We start from the raw sequence: 14635 nt of genomic DNA on the forward strand, positions 1-14635 counted from the left end.
ATTAATAAAATAGCCTAGATACTAGATCTCTACATTATATCCCTCAGCAACGAGGTGTTAAAATTGCTGTTTTTGAAGTAGCCTAATTAATTGTTTGTAGAGAGAGACGTGCAGACGCAGCATGCAGGTAACGCACACATAACTGTCATCTCTCTCTCTCTTTCTATCTCTCTCTCTCTCTCTCTCTCTCTCTCTTTCTCTCTCTCTCTCTCTCTCTCTCGATCGATAATTAGTTGAAATAAATGCTCTAATTTATTCAAATAAATGTGATCTTACCTTACTATTTCATCTCTGTCTGATTTGAAGCAGGCAGAATGCTAGAGCTAACGTGCCGTAACTGACGAAAATAACTAATTTTTACCCATTTGGTCAAATATTGTGCTGCAAAGAGCAATACTAGTTTTAACTTGTCTATAACTTGGCAAATGACCATGGAATAAGTGGGATAATCAACGGGGTGCCGTGCATTAAAGGATTTTAAATGCACTTCGCGTCGGGCGGTTCTTTGCCTCCACGTCATGCATTTAAAATCCTTTTAATTCACAGCAACCCATTGATTATCCCTTACTTAAAGGAACATTTCACCTAAAAATGTACTCACCCTCAGGCCATTTGAGCTTAGGATGAGCTTGTTTCTTCATCAGATTTGGAGAAATGTGTCATTGCATCAGTGTCTCAGCGATGGATCCTCTGCAGTGAATGGGTGTCGTCAGAATGAGAGTCCAAACAGCTGATAAAAACATCACAATAATCCACACCACTCCAGTCCATCAGTTAATGTCTTGTGAGGACAAAAGCTGCGTTTTTGAAACAAATCCATCACCTGAAATCTGTTAACTCTTGTGTTAAATCTCAAATATCTTCAGTTCAACTGCGATTGTCACATTTTATGTGCAGTGTGGACAGAAACTTGGTGTAAAGCATTTCTCCTGCTGCCATTAACTGTATAATAACTATAATCAGCAGATCAATTAGTTTTTTATGAGTGATAGTTTGCAAATTTCTTGCTAAAAATCTTGCTAGGTTTTGTACAGGAGGTGTGCCTCCTGGTCCTGGAGCATATGCTGACATACCACTATGTTGTTTTGGTTTGGGAAGTAGCGTGTCAGAAATAGGAGCAGATATTTGGGCGAGCGGGTCACGCATGTCTTTGAAGGAGAACACGATGCCCTGTCTGCAACGCAACACCAGCGCGCTTAAATTATGCAAGAGCAGACGGAGGCGGCGGTGTACAGTGTCTGCTGCGCCTCTCTGAGTTTGACTTTCCATACGCAAATCCATGCAAACACAGGCATGTCCAGTTCTCCAATCATTAACCTCAGAAGACAGCTGGACTTTGGACAGATTTTACTGCTCTGCCACACAGGCAGCTGGACGTGACCCGCTGTTATTTCCATGCTCTGGACTGTGTGAATCAGCTGGGAGTTTGAGGAAGGCATGTCAGTGACGCTCTACGCGTTTGGCTGTCAGATGACCTGCTAAAGCTTATCACACGCCTACATAAGTCACATTCTGATAAGGGTTTCGCCGGCCGCAGCCACCAGCTGGAAGGTGCACCAGCAAACATAAACACACCCTCACTGACTTTGAGTCCCACCACAAACTAACACCGCAGATTGAGCTGATGCTGTCGTGTCCAGTCAGGCTGATCAAACAAACATCCTCTGTTTGGAACCGAACACTATGGACGTAATCCATATCTATGAAGCTATTATCTCAGATATGAGTGTTTCACTTTCACTTGAGTGTGTCGCTGGGATTCCTGGCTCAGTGAAGTATGATTAATTGCACTCAGATGTTTTGTCTTTGTAAAGGTGTAAATTCTAAAACGGAACTCCGTGACTCTAAACGGAATTAGAATGTTGGTTGCATTTGATTTTACAGTGCATGCACTTAGAGTATACTTAAAGTACTGAGTAATAGAAGGCAACTAGGAGTAGGTTCAGGGTAATACATAGATATTACCTAGTAAGGTAATTGCAATAGTAAGTAGTCAAGTCTCCTTTATTTCTATGGCACTTAATACAATACAGATTGTTTCAAAGCAGCTTCGCAGTAAACTTCTAAAATGAGGCGGATACAAAGTAGCAGCTGTAGCGAGATAGTAGTGTTGTTATTAACTCGAGTCAGTGGATTCAGTTCGGTTCATTAAACTGAACATAGTACATGGTATGTACATGCAAAACAGGACTGTAAAATAAAGCACTGCCAAAATATTAATAATAATTAGTGCTGTCAAACGATTAATCGAGATTAATCGCATCCAAAAGAAAAGTTTTTGTTTACATAATGTGTGTACTGTGTATATTTCTTATGTATATATATAAATACAAACACATGCATGTATATATTTAAGAAAAATATGCTGTTTATATATTAAATATATTTATATATAATATAAATATATAAATGTATGTACATGTAAATATTTTCAATATATTTCCAGATTGGTTAAAAAAACGCTTGATCGGCCCCTGAGACATTCCTAGTTTATTCTGTTTACGTACTTTTCAGGGTCTGGGAAATATGTAATTAATCAAACCACAGTAAAACTGGCTTGGAAAAAGATAATGGTGATCCACAGAGGTTCTTACAGGAAACTCCACAGAATTTAGCCGTCATTAATGCCTGGACTTTAAAACTAGGCATTGTGTACTTGCCGAGTTTGTAAACCGTTATCATATACTAATAGATTGAGGATCACACCGAACACGACAAACTTGCACAGAAAGAGACACACAACTGAAAACAAAGTTATAAAATTGCCTCAAAATATCAAATATTGTCTGATTTTCTCTGACTGCATGGAATCATATCCTAAAGCAACAACAACAAAAGAAGAGTCTGTGTGGTTTTCTCTGCAGACTGGCTATGACATTCAGAAACTAGTATCTGCTCATCCATCTGCAAATCAGGGAAAAATCTGTGCAACACTGTATTCCAGCCGTACAGAATTAGCAATCACAGACGTTTCCAGTGGACTACACTGTTCAGTTTGTGGATATCTAGCTTACTTGCTATTAATGTCTCAAACAAAACTGAATCTCTTTAAAGAACTGATTCCACAAACCTGGTAAAAAGTGTACATTTTGAAGTTAATTTTCACTGGTTCCTTAAGTTTTTTTTGTGTGTGTCCAGTGTGTTTCAGACAGTCAGTAGGTGTGCACCATCTGAGGTTGAGATTGAAGTATCTAAACATGCAATACTGACCAGATCAGAGTTTACAACTGAAAACATGCATTTGGACGTTTTTTGTTCTCTTCGCTCTGCCCCATTTCTCCATGTAAGATGCGTCCTCTCTCTCTTCTCTCAGCGGGGACGACTCGAGAGCACCTGGGTCTGGCCATGGCGCTGAAGGTGCCCATCTTCATTGTGGTGAGTAAGGTGGACCTGTGCGCCAAAGGCACCGTGGAGCGCACCGTCCGACAGCTCGAGCGCATCCTCAAGCAGCCGGGCTGCAACAAAGTGCCCATGCTGGTGTCCTCCACAGACGACGCCGTCACTGCCGCCCAGAAGTTTGCACAGTCGCCCAGGTACAGAGTGAAACGGAAGACAGCCGTGATGTTTTCATGATTTTGCTCTAAAGCGCTTCATCAGAATCTGTTGTCTTCCTTGCTCTCCTGCAGCATCACCCCTATCTTCACCCTGTCCAGCGTATCAGGGGAAAGTCTGGATTTGCTGAAGGTCTTCTTTAATATTCTACCTCCCCTCAGCGACTGCAAGGAGCAGGAGGAGCTCATGCAGCAGCTCACAGAGTTCCAGGTACAGCTGTGCACTTCATACAAGGCCCTCATTAATGATCTTGAGTTGTTCTGAAAGGGTTGGCGTGTATGTGAATGAGAAAAGGTGTGGAGAAAAATAGCAAATCAACAGTTCTACAGTTCAACGAAGTTGCTCTTTACAAGTTCTCTAAACATTGTTGATTGAATATTGAATAACTTACATTTGAGGCCAAATTTGACCAGTTATTTTGTTAGCTGTATGTATATATATATATATATATGTATATATATACATACACACACTGAGGCCAAAGTCTCAGGCTGTGATACAAATTCAGGAATAAACTTTGTATTAAAAGAGCACTTCACTGCAGGCAGGTTCAAATTTCTCTCCTCTCCACTTTGATTAGTTTTCATCTGTTTTTCCACACATATTCCTGTCATGAACGTGGATAGGCAAAGATATTGGATTTTGCCGATATGCTGATATTTTTCATCTAATTTTGGCCAATAGCCGTTGCTGATACCATTACATTTTTCCTTTCCTTTTGAACTAAATGCACATAATTAAAGATCTTTTTATAATGAGAGTACATTGAAAGCTTTGAAAATGTAATCAAATCAGTCACTGATGTAACCTTGACAAACATTCGATTCAGGAATGACCATGATCTTATCTCTTTATTTGTCATTTTTCATATCAGACCTATAGCGATGCTTATATTTCATATTGTATTTTAAGTCTTTAATGGCCGATTCCGATGACGTTCTGATAATGCTGTGCATCCCTAAGGGCGAAGTATTTTCAGGACTCAGATAATAGCTGGAATTTACTAGAACTTACTATTTTATTTCCATGTTTCTAACCTAGCACTATTGTGTTACTGATTATGAATGATTATCCACCCAAATTGGGTAAAATCATCCCAGCTTCCTTACCAAATAAAGTCTCAACAGCATTTGGTTTGAAAAAAAAAAACAGTTTTTATTTGTTGTTTTTTAGTGCCTGTCTCGTTCATGAGTTTGTGTGTGTTGTGATCCTGTAGGTTGACGAGATCTACACAGTGCCGGATGTGGGGACAGTAGTTGGTGGGACTCTTTACAGGTGCGTCCTCCTCTCTTTCCTCTTGTCTGTGGCATCCACTAAGACGGCATTAGTGTCTAATAGGGGTGTAACGGTACACAAACATGATGTTTGGTATGGTTTCGGTACAGCAGGAGGAAAAAACGAAACATAAAATAGCTTATTTTAAACAGTGGTTTACTGAACAAATTTCTCTTTCTTTAAATAAAATAAAATGATAATTAAAAATCTACCCAAGCTTATGCTCTATCTAAACTATAGGGAGCCCTACATTACTATAAGGTTACAATTAACAACAGAGCCCAAATAGTAACGTACTATTTATTTGTAACTATAATAATAATCAACACTCAACTTAAAAATTGTATGCAAACATGTAAATTGCACATAATGCAGTTATTAAATTAAATTATTTGTTGTTGAAATATATTCATTTACACAGTTGCTGTCATAACTTGTTTCGCAACAGATTTATTTTAAAAATGCATTAAATAATTAAGACATCACGAACAGGTAAAGTAAAATATATTGAGTAAATGGTCTAATATTTTGCAAAATGCTGTTCTCTAGACTTCATTTCTCTGGTGAGCTAACGAGCGTTGACTGATGATTTGCCTGAGGTAAATGAAATGCTACGTGACATTTTGTTTTGACGTCTTTCCTCGGTTGAAACACTGATTGAGCAATTACATGAGGCATGAGATGTTCATTCGTGTTTATTTCGCATTACAACTAGTAGGGTTGACCCCAAATAGTCGACGGTTCGATGCTTTGATAGGAGGAGCCTGATTCGAATACCAATCTCACAGTCGATTATTCGCAGCGGTGTTATGATCGTGCCATTTTGGCTATATGGGGGTGTTCAAATGTCTGATTTCACATAGAACTACTGGTTTTCTCCCAAAGTTAATATACAGCCTATAAAATAATGATGTAAATAAGAATCTGAAAAGAAAGAAGCTTTAAATAAATATTTTAACGTGCGTGAATAAATCCAACCACCCCTATAGATTTAAGTTTCACTTTCCATAATCCGTGACGACAGAGGAGCATCTTGGCGGCAGCGATTTAAAACTTTATCAAGACTCAAATTGACACAGGCAGAGTGAGAGACTGGATTTTTTCAATCAGGTAGGGTACAAGTGATTTCAAAACATCGCGCCACATCAAAGAGCGCCAAAATGGCATTTATTGCTTGAATTTCCCGAACAAATGCACATAATTTGAAAGATGAGACTTTGTTTCTTATCAGAAGTAAGAATATATAAAACTGGAAGTTTCCAATGAAGTTCCACTCGTGCAGTAGTTAAAACAATGCTGTATTCATGTGGTACACATGCACACCGAACTGAAAGAGCCACACAGAATATGTGTAGTGTTATACCTCTAGTGTGTGTGCAGTGGGATCTGCCGCGAGGGAGAGCAGCTGGTGGTCGGACCCACAGACGACGGGAAGTTTCGTGAGCTGACTGTGTGCAGTATCCAGAGGAATCGCTCCGGGTGCAGGGTGCTGAGAGCCAGACAGGCCGCTACTCTGGCGCTGGGAGATTTCGACCGTTCACTATTACGAAAGGTGAGCTTGTCTATCGGTGTCTGGAGTGTAGAGGCCAAAGAAATGGACCAGGATTTAAAATGAGCTGTTATTCTGCAGTCATTGTTAATTGTCCATATAGAATGAGTAGTGTAAAGCGTTTAAAGCCGTTGTTTCCCGGGTGTTTCCCGGCAGGGAATGGTGATGGTCAGCCCAGAGATGAACCCCACTATCTGCTGGCGCTTTGAGGCTGAGATCGTTTTACTCTTCCACACCAAAACTTTCCACAAGGGCTTCCAGGTGACGGTGCATGTGGGCAACGTTAGACAGACGGCCACGGTCGAGGCTCTGCAAGGAAAGGTGAGGCTTCTCCATCTGTCTGAATGATAGATGGCTGGATAAACGGTTTACTGTGTCTGTCAATCTGTTGGTCTGGACGTCTATATTGCTAGATGTTTGTGTATCTTTCTGTGTCTATATCTAGCTACTATAGATAGCTAAACAGCTCGTTAGCTGTCTGTCTGTTGGTCTGTCCTGCTAGACAGAAGGTTATGTCCAAACTCTTGGTGTTGGTTCCAGTCTTCTTGGGAGTTGGGAAGCCATTTTTATGACATCTGGTGTGTTTCATTTGGTCAGAGCAAGATGGAGATGTACCTTTTCTACATAAAATGCAAAAAGTTTTTTTTTTTTTGTACTTCACATTGACAAAATGATGAGTTAAAGAATGTTTTTTTCTTTATGTTGCTATTCAATTTAACAAGGTGCTGGAAATTGACTTACTAGGCCTAAATATGCTATTGCAGTTGTTTAATAATATCATACTGTTTACTGTAAATGAGAAAAAAAAAACATTTCATTCTTTTTAACAAATTAACCATTAATGCAGACACTTTTTTTTGTTTTCTATTGCGTCAGACGTGTTTTCTCACTCACTCGCCCCCAACTTGAAAACTCGGGGCTTAAAGAAAGGTCAGAGTTTCTCACACGTAATTACAACTTTGTGGTGACATTCTTGTGTGTTCCACTTGTGAATACAATCTTCGTTGGGTCCGTGCATTAGGTCTTAAAGTGACAGCAGCCTAATATACCTGCTGCTTCTGTGTCCTTAATGTTAATCAAACAACAAAAGACAGAGAGAAAATCACTCACTGCTTTTGACTGAATCATTTTAGTAGCTTTAATATGAATCAATACATATTTACATTTGATTACTCAGTATCTGTAGTAGGCTATTTCTTGTTAGTATGTTAGACCTGAAGCCTTCGAACAGATACGACTGAAATAGAGTGCTTTATTGTGTTTTATGTGTGCTATTGCTGGTAATTAGATTCTTATTTTATGTCTGACTGTTTACTTGTCTTTAATACATTTTGTTAGGCTAGATTGTGAAATGTTAATGGCGTTTAAAATGCTGACACCATAGATCAGTCATTAGTCAGGTGGCTACACAGCATTTGATCACTGGACTTACAAAATCATTTCAGGTTTAAGAGAACTACTGATTAACACACTCATTTTTATTTGATTTATAGGTTATTTTACCATGCATTACTTTGTCTTTGGAAGGCTATTGTCTTTCATACACATTCAAATGTACAAATTCATGAATTCACAATTACTAGAATTTTTTTAAATAAATATTTTAATAATTAAATATCTGCATGTTCACGGTTCTCTGACGTTGGTTATGGTCACATGGCATGCGGGTAAACAAATAAAATATTGAGTTTTTTGTAAGTGTTTTATTTTAAAATTATTTATTTTAATTGAACATTTTTATGATTTCATTGATTATTAGCTTTTCATTCAACTCACAAACCCCCTGCAGTTCCTTCACAAACCCTGTTTGGGAAACTATATAATGTTTAATGCACTTCATGCTGTTAATAACAACCAATGAAATATATTTTCCAACATGGTACAAGATTATCTGATTTAAATCAATGTGATAAACGAGATCAAAAGTAATCTAAATGTAATCTGATTATATTACTTAAAATTGTGTAATGTAATGCCATTATTGAAGACAAATTCCATCTGTCTCCTGCAGGACGAGCTGTGCACCGGCGAGAAGGCAGTGGTGCGCTTCAAGTTCATCAAGCACCCCGAGTATCTGAAGGTGGGCGCCAAGCTGCTCTTCAGAGAGGGAGTCACCAAAGGCATCGGCCAGGTCATCAAACTACAGCCATCCAAACACGGCTCTTCCCATCACGCCCCAGAGTCAGTCCTGTGAAGCTTGAACACGGCCGTCACTTCAGTGGAGCTCCACTTAACTCGGTTTACAGTCATCCAGACATCATCCATGTTTTTAGCCTTCAGACAGCACTGAATAACACTGCCGGCCTTTATAATGACACAATCCTCCCGTCATTATTCACTAACCAAAGGACAGAGAGCGAGTTTTTCTTTAGCTAATTTTGTCGTTTTTATTAGCGATGTCAATGAAGAATCTCGTGGCAGCTCCGGTTGTGAGAGTGAAATCATCGCTCTGCTGTACCAAACGCCAGAAAGCCGCCTCTCTGATGTCTTTTTATTTATTTTAGCGCTTTTACTCTCAAGCTTTAACAGCACAGGCTTTAGATCTCTGCTAGAAGTCACCAAGTGTTCCTGCGTTGCTTCTGACGCTTCAGAAGTGGCTCTGCCTTGACCTGACACCAGCGTGCGTTTCTGCCTGCACTGCAGTGCTTTAGTAGTTCAGGAAAGCATTACGTTCACACATCACTGATTATGCAAAGCAGACTTTATTCCTGCTCTCGGTCTCATTTTCTCTGTAAGCTGCAGTCACTAGTGTAGTGTGCTACACTGAGCACTTGGTTTGGTGCTAACGCTCTTGATTGGTTGTTTTTAGATGTTGAACAGGGGTTTGTTAGCTAGCGCTGTCCTGTAACCATCGCATGCATGTTGGTCTCAGTACTGAATCACATATCAGAACATGTTCACGCTCAAGTTTCTACTATATCACTGTTCTGTGTGCAATTTTAGAAGAAAAAAATGTATTTGAACCAAAAAAAGAGTAAATTTATATAGAATGTTAGAGAATTCTGGATGTTTTAGTTCCTGAGATTTCGTATGCATTTTTTTTGTGACGTCTCATTTTACACCGAATGTCACTTTTCTGGCTTTACATGCTAGATGTTTTTTTTTTTTTTTTAGATTTTTACAAATATTTTAGCCTTATTTTTTTGGTGAATTGGAATATTTATGTACAAATTTGTTTGTATATTGTGATGTGCATAAATAAAAGTTTATCACAGTTTACTCCTGACAGTGATTTCATTATTTGAGCTGGTCTCTGATTGAGTGGCACACACACGGTATCCTGACTGATGATGCATGAGAAGTTCAGACAAGTATGATGGGGCTAGATCATTTAATGCTTTATACACAAATAATAAAATCTTAAAATGGATCCTATGCTGCACCGGTAACCAATGAAGAGATGCTAGGACAGGAGATGCTTTCTCTCCTCTTAGTACCAGTCAGCAACCTCGCGGCTGCGTTCTGGACTAACTGCAAGCGATTCAGCGATGAATGATTGAGACCCATATAAAGCGCATCGCAATAATCAAGTCTGGAAGTGATGAAGGCGCGAGTAACTATCTCCAAATCCTTAAACGAGAGCATAGATTTTAATTTGACTATTTGCCTTAGTTGAAAAAAGCTGCTCTTCACCACAGCACTTATCTGTTTTTGAAAATTTAGATCAGTGTCAAAAATCACACCTAAGTTTTTAGCAAAAGGATGAATGTTTGATGACATAGAATCTAGATTAATAGTGATATCAGAGACAGAACCTGGGGGTCCAAAGATGACAATCTCAGTTTTGCTCTCATTTAGTTGGAGAAAGTTTCTGCCAGTCCAGCCTTTAATATCTTCAAAGCAATTAAAAAGGTCAGAATAAGAGTGATCAGAGTTAAGACGGATGTAGATCTGACTATCGTCAGCATAACAATGATATGAAATATTATATTTCCTCATGATCGAACCCAAGGGGAGCATATACAAACAAAATAAGATAGGCCCCAAGAGGGACCCCTGAGGTACCCCATAGGTGAGCGGTGCAGAAGGAGGGCGAGTGTATCTGATCTATCGGAGAGAAACTCCAGCCTGTTTTCTGTTGATTCGGGCTAAAATGAAAGCTGATCGACTCAAACTCAAACAGGACAGCTGATGATTTTCATCTATCATAACACTTTGTCTGCTACATACTTAGATCTTGAATATTTTTTTTTTCAACAAGGATGCATTAAATTGATCAAAAGTGACAGTAAAGTCTTTTACATTGTTACAAAAAAAATCTATTTCATATAAATGTTCTATTAACTTTGTTCATCAAATAATTCTGAATGAAATGTAACATTGCTTTCACAAAAAATAATAATAATCAGAAATGTTTCTTGAGCAGCAAATCAGCATATTAGAATGATTTCTGAAGATCATGTGACACTGAATCCTGGAGTAATGATGCTGAAAATACAGCTGCGCATCACAGGAATAAATTACAGTTTAACATACCTTTACATAGAAAACAGCTACTTTAAACTAATATTTCACAATATTAGTTTTTACTTTTGATTTAAAAATCAATATTTTTTTCACTATTTTTACATTGAAATTTTTACATTTTCAAATAAATTCAGCTTTTGTGAGCAGAAGAGACTTCTTTTAAAAAAAACATTCAAAATCTTACCAACATCAAACTTTCGAACTTTTGTGCGTATGTCTAACATTTATTATAATTAGCCTAGTTTGTGCAATTAAATGTATTTAAATTGATTAAAAAAAATTTAATTCAGATGGATTGTGTTATGTTCTGAAATTGTTGCTAATAAATCTGCCAGGGAAAAATAATTTTCAAAAGTTTGACTTTTAAGGGTACAACAGGGTTCTCCAAACTCATCAGGCATTATAAGAGAGACTCGGAACTGTTATCATGGCAAAATGAGGTTGCAAAAAGCGTGCCAATAATTTTGGCCTATGCGTATTTGATGATAACATTTATTTTATAGATTTTTCTACCCCATTTTCAATTGTTTTACTTGATTGAAAAGTTAGATTTTTTTTTTTTTAATAAAAGATAAAAATTAAAAACAATGTAGATCTACTTTTACAGATTTCTTTGCTTATATTTACCAAGGGGGCCAATACTTCTGAGCTCAACTGTCCATTTTTCACTGTATGTAATACTGCTGTGAGAAAACAGCACAGCCCATACTTCAAGAAATACAGACAGCATGCAGCATCTTTATTCTGTACAGCATTGGTCAAAATATGCTTGGATTAACACATTCCATATGAAACTGATGTCTTTAATACATTAATTTCCCATCGGCAAATATTATCAAAGTGACTGCAAAGAAGATCAAGATCTTGAATTTGATCTGTAGTTCAAAATGACAAAACATTTAAAGAAAAGACATCATGACATCCTAGTTTCACACTGGGAAGCTTGCAGCGTTTCAGTCACGATTTGTTGCCCTCTAGTGATGTGAAGTAAATAATGACAAAACTATTCAGGATGTGCCTTTTATAGGAATAGTTCACCCCAAAAAAATAACATTTGCTGAAAGTGTCCTCACACTTATACCAAGAGAATGAATTGCATCCTTTTTCTCACGCTGAAAAACAATTATTACTGTATTTGCATTACTGTAAGGGTAGGTTTAGGGTTGTGGACGTTAATAAACCATAATTTGACAGGTAGCATTTTTCGTTGTCGAATTGTACCCACTGTTTTAATGGGAGGTAGCAAATTCTGAAAGGGTAGCACAAATCGACAGAGCACCACGATTACACACTGATACACTTGCAAACATCTACAATATCACAATGTGGAGTATGCAGAGAATGTCATTCGTGTTACGACCGCTTTCATAAATACTTTGCGTAATCATGTCTAATCAATGTCTCCATGTTTAGTAGAAGAAAATGGCTTTTGAACAACATTCCCTCAAACAACTTAATTATTATTTAAATAAAACACACTAAAATTCGAAAGGCCCAAATATTTGGGGGTTTGTGTAGAGGCTAGACGCGATTGTGTTGAAGGTGCACTGGACAGGAAGCTTGCTATTCCTCCGGATGAGGATGAGGGAACATCGCTGAACTCACTGGCTGACAGATGAAGACAAGTCAAAGCAGGAGACCTAAGAGAGAAACATAATCAAGCCTTACAGAAATAACTCACTCGACTAGGGCTGGGTGATAAAACTATATCAAATTGAGTCGCGATAAAATGCATGTTCTGCGTGCCTCTGTGTGAACGAATGGTGCGGTTTTTCTCAATAAATGAGACATCAACATGAGAACTTCATCTCCAGAGCTGCTCTGAGAGTCACTTCACATGCTTTACACCGTTGACTTTGAGAAAGAAAAAGAAATACGTCAAATACACACTGAAACTGAAGGTAAAACTGAAAGACCTTCACGACAACCCGTCAAAATAAAAGTTCAGCTTAACTTGAAGAAATTATGACAGAAGTATATTACTATTGTATACTAAAATGTAATTCTCAAGTTATAATAACAATAATAATAATAATAATATTTTTTAAGGAATATCATGCAACCAAGGTATTTCTTCATTATTTTATACAGTGCTGTTGTGCAGCATCTTGTTTGACAAAGAATAAAATGCAATGTTTTGTTGTAAATTCATTCTTTTCATTACATTTTAAAAGACTGATTAAATTAGCTTTATTAACTCATTTAACTAGACACCGTTTTTTTGTGACAAATTTGTATTGAATCTTGAAACACAGAATCCATTAAATAAAACGGAAAACAAAATTTAGGGGAAAATAAACCTGAATTTATTGGGTGCTAAATTAAAAGGTAGCTCTGTGGAGTTTAATTGCAAACAAACTAATTATCGTTACATTCAATTTCAATGTCTAACAAACGTGTTGAAAGCATTTCCTGAATATCATGATAAATATCGATATTCTGTGACATGGATTGTGATCATATGTTTGGCCGTATTGCCCAGTCCTACACTTGACTGCTGTTACAACATCAAGATCATGGGAAGACGACAGGAGCAAACGCTGCTGCCATCATGAGCACAGGCTGTTCTGGGCGCTCAGTGGCTCAAGTCAGAAGAGCTCAACCCTCATGGCACAATCTGCTTGGGTCCCTCCTTCAAAGTCCAAGGGATTTTTTCATCCATTTTATGATTAGAAGGAAAAATCTGTCTGCTTCCCTTACAGCAGTATTTCCCAAACTAGGTCACCTTTATTTTATATCGCTTTATACAACAGAGATTGTTTCAAAGCAGTTTCACAGTAATAAACTGTGTAAAGTTCATCAACTATGACACAAGTTTAATTCAGCGATAAGCAGCTCTGTGGAAGACAATAGTGTTGTTATTCAGCTCGAGTCAGCTCAATGCTGATTCACTTCAGGTCTTAGGGTTTGTGAAGAAACTGCAAGTTGATGAAAGGCTAATGATTAAACCATACTAATTTCAAATTAAAAAATATTAAAATAAAAACAAATAAAAATGACTAAAACAAGATTTTATTTGTTTAGACATCACATGATCACTGACCAACATCAGAGAACCATGAACATATGAAAATTATGTTCAATTAAATATTAATTTACAATCTCAGAGGGACTTCAAATAAATGTGTCTGGTTAAAGTAGTTTGGCTGACAAACATGGCTTGGGAATCTCTCCTTAAACATCTGAATAGAATTTAAAGTGCCCATTTTTCCTAGTAATGTCATTTAATTTAAAGGGGTCATAAAGTTAGAAACCATAATTCCCTTGATCTCTTGACATATGAAGGGGCCATTGTGCTATAAAAACATCCTGTAAGTTTCAGAACTCAAAACTTTGTAGTTAGTCTAAAAACAGCTTATGTTGAAGCCAGTCTGCTAAAACATCAGCTTGCGGAAAGTTCTACTCTATGATGTAACAGTGTGGATAAGCACCGCCTCCGCAGAAGATGATCAATGCCTGCTTCTACATCACTGCCTGTTTAGCCCCGCCCACCGATTATACATCGCTGCCTGTTTAGTCCCGCCCACCGATTCTACATCGCGGCCTGTTTAGTCCCGCCCACAGATTCTACATCGCTGCCTGTTTGGCCCCGCCCACAGATTCTACATCGCGGCCTGTTTAGTCCCGCCCACAGATTCTCCATCGCTGCCTGTTTAGTCCCGCCCACAGATTCTACATCGCGGCCTGTTTAGTCCCGCCCACAGATTCTACATCGCTGCCTGTTTGGCCCCGCCCACAGATTCTACATCGCGGCCTGTTTAGTCCCGCCCACAGATTCTCCATCGCTGCCTG

The 14635-nt window shown here is 38.1% G+C and overlaps 1 protein-coding gene across 2 annotated transcripts in view; it reads left to right on the forward strand.

Annotated features, from left to right (window-relative positions):
* The window catches only part of LOC107701968 (GTP-binding protein 2-like), a 38090-nt gene that overhangs the window by 20813 nt on the left and 2642 nt on the right, over nucleotides 1-14635 (forward strand). Inside the window, exons 7-12 of one of the 2 annotated variants that reach the window (XM_016504139.1) lie at nucleotides 3314-3533; nucleotides 3627-3762; nucleotides 4769-4827; nucleotides 6208-6379; nucleotides 6533-6697; nucleotides 8388-9329. In XM_016504139.1, the coding sequence (XP_016359625.1) occupies nucleotides 3314-3533; nucleotides 3627-3762; nucleotides 4769-4827; nucleotides 6208-6379; nucleotides 6533-6697; nucleotides 8388-8570 (935 nt within the window). In that variant the 3' untranslated portion in view covers nucleotides 8571-9329. Of the gene's footprint in view, nucleotides 1-3313; nucleotides 3534-3626; nucleotides 3763-4768; nucleotides 4828-6207; nucleotides 6380-6532; nucleotides 6698-8387; nucleotides 9330-14635 lie in introns of those variants that run through there. The other variant, XM_016504140.1, reaches the window with a different exon arrangement.

This window comes from Sinocyclocheilus anshuiensis, unplaced genomic scaffold (genome assembly GCF_001515605.1).
Source record: "Sinocyclocheilus anshuiensis isolate Anshui unplaced genomic scaffold, SAMN03320099.WGS_v1.1 scaffold526, whole genome shotgun sequence".
Taxonomy (NCBI): domain Eukaryota; kingdom Metazoa; phylum Chordata; class Actinopteri; order Cypriniformes; family Cyprinidae; genus Sinocyclocheilus; species Sinocyclocheilus anshuiensis.